This window comes from Dipodomys ordii, unplaced genomic scaffold, assembly GCF_000151885.1.
Source record: "Dipodomys ordii isolate 6190 unplaced genomic scaffold, Dord_2.0 Scaffold2, whole genome shotgun sequence".
Taxonomy (NCBI): Eukaryota; Metazoa; Chordata; class Mammalia; order Rodentia; family Heteromyidae; genus Dipodomys; species Dipodomys ordii.
Window position 1 is genome coordinate 8,346,261 of NW_012267218.1, and position 10,715 is coordinate 8,356,975.

General features: G+C 49.0%; 1 protein-coding gene across 1 annotated transcript; it reads left to right on the plus strand.

Annotated features, from left to right (window-relative positions):
• The first annotated feature begins 118 nt into the window (after positions 1 to 118).
• Positions 119 to 1,304, plus strand: Ifi27l2 (interferon, alpha-inducible protein 27-like 2). The gene is made up of 4 exons (XM_013014423.1): positions 119 to 222; positions 303 to 332; positions 537 to 698; positions 1,147 to 1,304. Exons 1-4 carry the CDS (start codon positions 216 to 218, stop codon positions 1,287 to 1,289), a joined length of 342 nt encoding a protein of 113 aa, XP_012869877.1. The 5' UTR covers positions 119 to 215; the 3' UTR covers positions 1,290 to 1,304.
• Positions 1,305 to 10,715: the final 9,411 nt, after the last annotated feature.

Sequence of the window (10,715 nt, forward strand, 5' to 3'; positions counted from 1 at the left end):
TTGTGCATGCAGCAAGGAAAGCCTGTGACTGTGCTGTTCTGAGCATGCTTCAAAGGCATTTGCTGCTTTTGAATTGCTGGTGGCAACACCAGACCGGGAGGGGAGAGGGAGGGAGCCAGCACAGGGCGGGGCACCTCGGGACTGGCTGGGCCGGCGGCGGCTGCGGCTGCGCAGTCTCTTCCGTCTCGGAGCAGCTGGGAAGTGGACCCCTCGCCATGAAGAGTGAGTCCCTCCCGGCCGGCGGCCCATGGTGAGGAGGGGCTTCTAACACCCCACGGCTCACTGTCCTCCTCTCTCCCTAGAAACGGTGGTGTCGGCTGTGATCGGAGGAGGTTTGTCCCCCCCCCGGATCTCCCCGGATCCGGCCTGCGCCCCCCACCCCAACAGCTCTTACACTGTCAGCTGAGGGGGAGGGAGGGGAGGGAGGGGAGGGAGGGGAGGGGGCGGTGCTGCCCCATCGGTGCCCCCGGACCCCAAGCTCCTGCAGCGGGCAGCGGGTTCCTCCCGTCCTCCTCCCGTCCCCTCTCCCGCTGCAGCCCTGGCCGTGGCTGCGGTGCCCGCCACCCTGGGAGCCCTGGGCTTCACCACCTCCGGGATCGCCGCCTCCTCCGTGGCCGCCAAGATGATGTCTGCGGCCGCTGTCGCCAACGGGGGCGGCGTGACTGCCGGTGGCCTGGTGGCCACCCTGCAGTCGGTGGGTGAGTGTCCTGGGGGGGGGGCATAGCAGGCCAGGGCCCCCAAGTGGGGAGGCCTCCGTCCTGATCAGGGCTGTCCAGGACCCTTGGCCTCCCCCTTCCTTGCTTCCTTCTGACTCATTCTGACCTGGGGCTCGGATGGGGGTGGCCAGGGGGGCTAGCCTGGAGGGAAGGGGCTCCACCGGCCTGTTTGGCTGGGGCGGAACCTCTGGGTATGTCACCACTCTTCTCTGGCCCTCCGTGGCCTCCTGTGGGAAAGTGGGAACCTGTAGATCTTGGGGGGGGGGTCTATCTATCCCCACAACTCCACACCACCTTCCCAGCCACAGTCCAGCATCTTCTGCTCAAAGCAGAGCCCTGGGGGCTTCAGAACATCAAGGGGAGAATTCTAGGGGATCTTTGTGCATCTCTGCCCACTACCCCCTATGCTCATCCTCTGTCTCCAACTCAGGAGCAGCTGGACTTTCTACCTCGTCCAACGTCCTCCTGGGCTCTGCGGGGTCTGTGGTGGGGGCTTGGTTGGGACGTTGGAAGAAGAAACCAGAGGAGGAGGATCCAGAGGAGGACCCCCCATCCGGGGAAGTTAAGAAATAAAAGCCTGGCTCTGTGTCTGCTGTGGAATGTTCCTTGTCATAGGCTCAAATGTTCCTTTTCCTGGTAAATCCGTCTTACCACAGATACTCCAGAGACTTTGGCTGGGGAAGGGCCCCCAGTAGACCCATTCTCAAATCTTATTATCATCAGTCTGAGATTCTATAATCTGAAAGTCAATTTGCTTCCTGGAATGCAGACTGGGGGCAGCAAGGAGAGAGTTGAACCAGTGGGCTGTAACTAGTTCCACCCGAAATAACCCTCAAGGATTCTCAGTCTAGGACTAAAACAACAATAACAGTAGCAAGCATGCCCAAATAATCCTTAGGATCAACTCTGAGGTGTTCTTTACCCTCCACAAAACAGTCAGGGCCAGCCTGTCTTTGAGGAGCAGATTGCTTGTCTGTGCTGAGTCACAGGCCCTGGTTCTATCATACTATCACACACTTTTTTTTTTCTTTTTCTAAATGCCATTTGTTTTTTTATCTTATTCCAATAAATGAGATTTCTCTATGGCTATTTAAAGTACTTCAGCGGTGCCTTGGGACATCTGTGGGGACTCAAAGGAGAGAGAACAGGGTTTTGAGGTCACCACCCTGCCTTCCTCCGCTAGTTTGAGCAGTATGGAAGTCTTGTCACCTTCTCCTCTCCCCCCAAGCCTCCTACTCTTCACTAAACTCAGAATCCCTTTCCATGCCCACTGTCTTCTAGAACCTTGAGGCAGCCACTTTGGCCCTTTAGGTCTCTAGATGGACAGGAAATAGGACGAGCTGCTACTCTTACTAAAAGGAGGGAGAAGACCAGAGACAGACAGCATGGCTTACACCAGCTTCCTTTCTATGTCTGAGCCTTCCTGCATGTCCATGGGCAGCTCGGCCATGCAAGGGGAGACTGTGACTTAGCTGAGCCCCTCCATGGACAATCCCTCACTGAGTGTCAGCATGGCTGGGGACATCCCCAAGGGACCTTCAGTTGTCCCTTGGGTGTTGGCTTGCCTGTTTGAATTTGGTCTGGAGATTTCTTTTTCAGGGGAGTGGCTAGGGAAGCTAGTCCTGCCCTGATAGGATTCTAGGGATATGTGCATGGATGTTAACCATGTGCCTTTCACATGGTACTTCTTTTATCCTGGACGATGTCCTTATGCCTAGATGTGCAAATCCCCTTATTGGGGACATGCCTCTATGGAAGGATGCCCTTGAGGCTCTTGCCTGACCCATATCCAGTTAATTCCCTCAAAAAACAGCCTCTCTGGGGAGCTCTCATCAGGGAGGAGCTGTCAGCTGAGAGAAAAGGAGACAGCTGTACCAAACTCATGAAGTAACAGAGAAGAAAGGGCAGGAGGTCCTTCAGGGCCACAGGACATGGGAGGAGCCACCTGCCCCCCCCCACTCCCTTGGACAACGACAGGAGAAGGAGAGCAAGGATTCCAAGCTGATTTCCCCTGGGGAGTTCAAATGGACAGCTTTAGAGCAATCAGGCAGTCTCCGATAGCTGTGACAGAGGCAGTGTGGCCATTCTGCACAATCTGCACAAGGTCTCAGGACAAGTGGGATGAGCCACTAAGCACATTGTATCCAGCTGCTCCCTAGGGAAGTAGTCACCAGGAACAAGTTATCGAAGACAGATATCTAGATGGACCACTGAGAGGAAGTGGAAAACAGTAAATAGAGTCAGGAGCAATTGATCCCTGTTTCTGGTATAAGAACATTAACTTGGACTCAGAGGTGGCTCAGTGGTAGAGTGCTTGCCTTGCATGCATGAGGCCCTGGGTTCTATTCCTCATCACCACATAAGCAGAAAAAGCCTGAAGTGGCACTGTGGTTCAAGTGATAGAGCCCTAGCTTTGAGCTGAAGAGCTGAGGGACAGTGCCCAGGCCAGACCTCAGGCCCCACAAACAACAGAAACAAACAAAGAACATTAACATATATAACTTCTATATTTTATGTTGCTGAGGCAAAAGAAAACATGTCCTATACTGGCTATATTAGTCACACTTAACCATCACCAACCATTCCCATCCTGACAGAACAACTAAGCAGAGGATTCATTCCATGGGCAGCTGGCTTCATTGCTTTGGGTCTGAGGCAAGGCGAAGCATCCTGGCGATGTGGCGTGTGGAGTTGTACAGGGAGGGACCAGGCATAACCTTCACAGCATGCCCCCAGACACCGGCTTCCTCCTGCTGGTCCCCACCTACTAAATAGTACGGAAATAGTTCCCAGCTGAGAATGGAGTAATCAATATACACAAGTCTGGGAGGGGCACATTTCGTGCTCAAACCATAACACTACCAATCCTGGATGCCCTAGCCTGGCTGCCAGAATCTCAGGGGCATGTAGATGAAGAATATCAAGGATCTGGACACGTAAACAGTTATTTTCATTACAAAGTTCCTGCCTCCCTTGTGCCTAGTAGTTCATGGTCCAGAGATCAACTTCTCCAAAGATAGATCAATCCCAGTGGTGTGTTGGAGGGGAAAACGTGGGTTGCCCTACTGTGTGCATGCGTGTGTGTGTGTGTGTGTGTGTGTGTGTGTGTGTGTGTGGTCCTAGAGCTTGAATTCAGGGCTTGGGTGCTGTCCTTCAGCTTTTCTTGCTAATCACTAGCACTCTACCACTTGAGCCATACCTCCATCTCTGGATTTTTTTGGTAGCTCACTGGGGATATAAGTCTCACTGCCTTTTCTGCCCAGGCTGGCTCAGCCTCCTGAGTAGCTAGGATTACAAGTCACTGGTGTGCAGCTGGCCTAATTCTTAGACTTCCCCAGTAGCCTTCTGGCTATCAGACTTTCTTCATGTTAACCTCCAGGAGCATGGGTCCCCCAGCAATGACTGAGGTAAGGCAGGTCGTGGTCCTGAAGGGCTGATCCTGGGAAGGGGATGGTACTGAGGGCAAAGTTCACTCTTTCTTCCCTCTTTACTGACATGAATTGAGATTTCTTGGGGCTATTAAGTAGTGTCCATGGTGTTTCTGGATTCTAATGTTTTGTTACTACCATCTTTTCCCTTCTGTTTGTCCCAGTGAATTAGGTCTTTCTTCAATTTCTGACTCTTGTTTTAGTGGAATTTTAAAAGAGAATGATTACGTCCAGAGCTATATAAACCCTCCTGGTATTTACTAGACCAGTGATTAAGCTAGTGACTCTATATTGTCTTCACAGTATGCATGCCCTTAACCAAGGTCCTGAGGATGTAATGACCCCTTCCACTGGTAGTACTAAACAGGGAAGGTACTAAATTCAATCAGAGCTGTGGCTCTCACTGTGTAAAAAGCATGGGTGTATAAATTCCCACGCTTGGGCCTCACCATGGTCAGAACAGAAGCGGGCCAGAGGGAATTCTTCCCCATCCCCTCGTGGTGATTTTTCTGCCTGGACATGGCAGTAAGGGGTGGGGGGAGGGGCTTGTGATCCAGCTCCAGAAAATTCAAACATCTGATCTAAGTTTTGCTTTGTTCTTATTTATTTGCCTACTAGCTGGCTAGGGCTATTGGTGGAGAAATTATTAGTATGATTTTATTTCCTCTATCTTCTAAGTCTTCTTAGTTTCAAATAAAAGGCTAAGCAAGAATAAACAAAGCCTTGTGCATGCAGCAAGGAAAGCCTGTGACTGTGCTGTTCTGAGCATGCTTCAAAGGCATTTGCTGCTTTTGAATTGCTGGTGGCAACACCAGACCAGCTGGGGTGAGGGGGAGGTTTGAGGGGTAGGTGGAGGAGAGGGGTGTGTGTGTGTATGTGTGTGTGTGTGTGTGTGTGTGTGTGTGTTTGGCTAGCCTGTTGAACTCAGCTGATGGCCATGACACCAGGGTGAGGTTTCCAGTGCTTCTGGTTGTGCTGGCCTTCCCCTGTGCTGTGGGGACAACTTAGCACTTCCTTTCCACTTGTTATTTCATGAAGGAACACACCCAGCCTTCCTCCCTGCCTGCAACACTGGACACTGCGACAGAGGTAAATGGTTCTTGTTGATAAAAGTGTCAGGGACAGCTACTAGCAGAGAGGGTATCTGGTAAAATTGAACTGGTATTATTGTAGTCCTATGTATTGCTCAGTCATAACTTAGAGATTGGTCTGCATTTCTCCTCTTCTTTTATTTTTTATTGGTACATATTAATTGTACATAAGGATTTCCCTGTGACAAGTCCTTACATGTGTATCACCTACTTTATCGCACTCATCCTCTATTACTTTTTTCTTATCCCCTCTCCTTTTATTCATAGTTTTTCATAGGTTTCATTCTTCTGTTCTCATACATGCATGTCAAAGGCCAATCTCTCCAACAGCCTCACCTTTTCCTCTCCTCCCTCCTCTCTATACGCCCCCAACTACCTCCCTCTTTACCTTTGCACTTTTTTTATGTTGTCATCGGTATTTCTGACATGCAGGCAGGAATGTTACATGCGACTCAGCATCTGATCTTGTCACTGGGCCCTGCTACTGAACAGCCCACCTTCAAAAATCCTCACAGCCAATGGGATAGGTTTCATTTTCCCAAGAAACTGAATCTTATCTTTTCCTCCTCCTTTTCTTCCTCATAATTCTTTCTCTGTCCCTCTGTCTCTCTGTATCTGTCTGTCTGTCTGTCTGTCTGTCTGTCTCTCTCTCTCTGTTAGAGAGAAAAATCTAGTTCTACAGCTATTAGCTAGAAACTGTATTTTTTATCTTTGCTTTATTTCAATGAGTTTTTTCTTAGCTAGAAAGAAATAACCTAGTCCCAAATTTCCCAAGAGAACACAAAGAACAAAGGATGAAGACAAGATTTTAATTTTTCTTATCAGGACAAAATAGCATATTCAAATAACAAAGTAACTAATATTAGAGTACATTTATCAGAAATAAAAAAGGCCTCCAAACAAACTCATCTCTGCCCTTCACCAAGTGGTACATAAAAAAGCAGCTGATGCTGGTCTTCATGGAAAGACAAGAAAAAGTCTCTGGAATACAAGTGATTCCAGCAACTTCAGGGAAATTGAGACTACCAAAGCTCACTCAAGGATTTTATTCTGCCAAGGTATTTTTTGCTGAGAATATGGCTATTTCATTGCTTGTTGAAGGTTTGCCTTTACAGGTTTTCTGTAGCCATTACAGGCAGGTTCACCAAGGGACAGAAGACTCTTACAAGTTTGTCAGATTTAACTTTGGTTCTTAGTAAGTTCCAGTTAAGCCATGCTTAAAAACAATTTCTATTATCTCCAGTGTTGTAAAGGGGCTGTTGGTATAGACTCATTTGATATGTGGACTACAGTTCAAAGCCAGCCTGGGCAGAAGGGTCCCTGTGAGAATCTCATCTCTAATTAACCAGCAGAAAGAATGCTTGAGGTGGCTCTGTGACTCAAAGTGGTAGAGCACTAGCCTTGAGCAGGAGAGCCAGGGATAGTGCCAGGCCCTGAGTTCAAAAACCAGCTACTGACCAAGGGATAATGTCTATAGGGGCATCATCCCAGCCTAGAGGAAACACTCCTGGAACAAAGCTTGTCCTAGCAATGAAAGCATGCAGAGACAGTCAAAAGACTCTGATCAGATAAGAAGAGATGCTCTTTCCCAGCTCTCTCTTTCCCACTTCTCCCAGCTCTTTCCCAGCTCTCTCTTCTCTTTTCTAGCTCTTTCTCAGCTCTTTCCCACCTCTTTCCCAGGTCTTTCCTAGGCCTTTCCCAGCCGTGTGGAGGGCCAACATGGCCTGGTGCCAGCCAGAACGATGAATAAACCTACCCCTTACCTGAATACCATGTGCTACCCCTTACCTGAATACTACGTGCATGCCTGGTGCCGAAACCCGAGAAGGGCTTAAAGACAGGATAGGTGCGATTACTCTCCGGGTTTTTTTTTTCTCTTTTTTTCTTTCTTGTTTGTTTTTCCCTTTTTACTCTGAGGAATACCCACAGTTCTGACGACCTTTTGTGAACCCGTCTGTCTGCTGCGGACACAGCGCATCGATACCATTGCTGGCCTTCACATCCACGTCCACACCACTTCTCTACTCTGGTGAGTGAAACTACTCTCTATGGCTCTCTGTCACTCAGTCTCTGTCCAGACGTGGCACCACGCCAGAGAGCTCCTACTGCCTTTACCTGAAAGGCCAGTCACCTCTGAAGCCAAGGACGCTTGGCTTTGGGGGCTTGGCCATTTCTCTCTAGAGGGCTCTGGGGGAAGTCAGGATGCCGCTTCTGCCTGGTCAGCTCTCCTTCACTCACCATACTGACTCTCCTACACATTTAATGGGGTGCTGCGAATCACGACCAAGCGGTGAAACCCCTTTGAAATGCCTCCTGCGCTCCCTGGAAAGCCAGAGAGCCTCATTTTTATGCCATTCTCAGATGTAGACAGTTTTTGCCACTGCAATGGTAAATGGTCAGAAGTCTGTGTACTTTCAGGCTCTCTTTGCTCTCTCTCTCTGACAGTCATGTCCAATGTTCCCTTGAAAGACCCCCCTCCTCAAACCACCAGGCCTCTAGCCCCTTTGCCAGGGAGCCGAGTTTCATGTCTAACCAAGCAATTTCTGGCTTCTGTAACATGCTTTGCTAAAAATTACATTACCCTGTACTCTCCTGGTAATTAAGCAGTAACCTCACAAGTTAATCGATAAGCTCACATCCTGCTGGCCTCCCCTGACCGAAACCATCCACAGGTGCTATCTCGGGTAAAGGTCATTTCCTCATACCAAGGGCCGGAGACATACAACTCGGCACGTACACCGGGGGACCCCCTCGAAAAATAATTGGCTAAAACATATGATTTGTTTCAAAAGGATTGGCTGCCTGCGTGCAGACCAGGTTGTAACACTTTAAAATTACTGGCTGAAAAAGCGCGGGCACTCCTGTAACAGACAGAGGGGTCCCATAAAAAGACCACCCCCGGGGCTGCTCGGGGTTCCCAGACACTGACCCGAACCTTGCGGATCTCGAGGTCACGTGCACCTGGGAACCTGGGCATGCCCAAATAAAATCCTCTTGCCTTTGCATCTGGTGTCGTCTGACTGGTGCTTGGGGCAGGGAGGCTCTGATTTGGGGAGATACCCGAAGTCGGGGGTCTTTCACCCTATCTCGTCCTTTCTCTTTTCTACAACATTTTGGTTTGTGCGACATAGGCTGGGTCCTGGGGATCCTCCTCTAGGTTCCTTCTCAAAGGCTGGCCAATGTAGGCTTGATCTATTTGTTCAGAGTTTCTCTGCATTTTTTCAAAAATTCGCCATCTTGGCCACATGGTGGGTTAAGGGTTTGGCCCCATCTGACCCTTAGCCTTCCACCAAGCTTACTACTCCATCCATCTATTCTAAGGTGCCTTGCTAACAAGTTGCTCTTTCCACAGGCCCTGGTAACTGAGGCCCAACCATCTGATGTGATTTGTTAGCAAAGATGTCTAAATGTTGTCAAAATTTTAGGTTTTGAGTTTTGCCTTTTTTGTTTTGTGTTGTGTATTCTACTACTGACTACATGGTTCTAAAATACTTGGCATATCTATGCTAAAATTCTCATGATATCTAATGAGTTTTGTCATTGCAGAATATTTGTTGGTCAGTTCTTGATAAGAGGCAGGTAAGGTCTACTTATTCTATTTGATCTCCTTGTTGCTTTAACTGGAAATAATAAAGGGCTTTTGTGGCAAAGATTTCAGTTCAAAGCCAACCTGGGTTGAAAAATCCCTAAGACTCCATCTCCCAACTAACCTGCAAAGAGCCAGGCTGGAAGCATGGCTCAAGACTCTTATCTCTAACCAGCAAACACTGCAAGTGGTACTATAACTCAAAGTAGTAGAGTACTAGCCTTGAGCAGACGTGCTCAGAGATAGTGTCCAGGCCTTGAGTTCAGTCCTCCTTGAATACTAACTGGGACAAGCCATCCCAGCAACGAGCACCTAGACTCAGCCAATCTGGGGAACAAGGGACCATGGAGAGGAGTAAGAGGAGATGATGTCACATCAGCTACTTTGTGCCTGCCCTTTCAAAATTAACCAGAGCCCGGAGGTCAGTAGAAGCCTGCCCATCTAGTGTCTATACCTGTCTACCTATTAACTGAACAGGAATTTATATTCTTGCTTTTGTTACCTGACTTCTCTACCTAATCACCAGATGTCAGAAGTAGCTAGGGACATTTCTACCAACATTTTTCAGCCCCAAGTCCTTCCTCTTGCCATTTATTTGCTTTCTAGTATTTTTTTTCCAGCCCCTCAATGCTCATGAGACTTCTCCTGACTTCATCTAAGTATTCAACACCACCAAGGGACAACTGCTGCTCACTGCCTTCTCTGGGAGGGGACCAAATTCCAGCCTTTTACCCCTAATGTCAATGCCCCTTGTCACCAGGAAGTAGCCAGAGAGAATCCACACCCTATTTCATGATAATTAAAGGCTTGAATGTAAGGTATGCTCCTGGATGGAGAGCAGACTCCACCCTCCTCGCAGCAACGGCTCCACCCAGTACCTGTGTTACCTAGGCAACTGGCACACCTGGAAGAGGTCACATCTGCATCTGCTGAGGTCACTTCTGAATTTGATGTGGCTACACCTTTCTCTGCCCATACCCTAGATAAGGCCTAGCCCAGCTCTCTCTTTCCCAGCTCTTTCCCAGCTCTCTCCTCCCTTTTCTAGCTCTTTCTCAGCTCTTTCCCACCTCTTTCCCAGGCTTTTCCCAACCACGTGGAGGGCCAACGTGGCCTGGTGAATGAACGATGAATAAACCTACCCCTTACCTGGAAGAAAAAAAAAAAAAGAGGAGATGGTGTCAGACCCTGAGGCTTGGCCCTTCAAAATTAATCTGAGCTGGAAGATCATAAGAAATAGTTATAAGAAGGGGCTGGGAAGGTGGCTCAGTGGTAGACCTCTTGCCTCGCATGCATGAGGCCCTGGGTTTGATTCCTCAGCACCATATAAGCAAAAAAAGCCGGAAATGGTGCTGTGGCTCAAGTGGTAGAGCGCTAGCCTTGAGCTGAAGAGCTGAGGGACAGCGCCCAGGCCCAGAGTTCAGGCCCCACGACCGTACCCCCCCCCAAAAAAAGGGAAGAAACAGTTTTCCAGAATGGAACTTGGTGACTTGCTGAGACTGATTGGAGGAGAGAGGGGAGGATGAGGGATGATGAAGGGATGATGGAGGGTGTCATTATGATCCCGACATTACATCAATGGATGTGTTCACATGGATGCTAATAAAAAAAGAAATAGTTATATGATCAGCCAAGAAGTTCCCGGAGGCCACCCCACCAGCCTTGGCCAGAGCGGCTGCTGTTGTGATCTTAGATGCTAATGAAGACACTAACATGCTTGCTCCTGCCAATTCCATGTTGAAATCTGACAAAAGGGTATAGCATGGTAGGAGCATGGACCCCTAGAATTGGCCGGGATGGAGGGGGAGCCCCTTGTAATCTGGTGAGGGCAGTGGCTGAAATGGGTCTTAGGATGCAGGAGGCAGGGAAGTAAAGGCTGGGATTGCCAAAGGCCCTG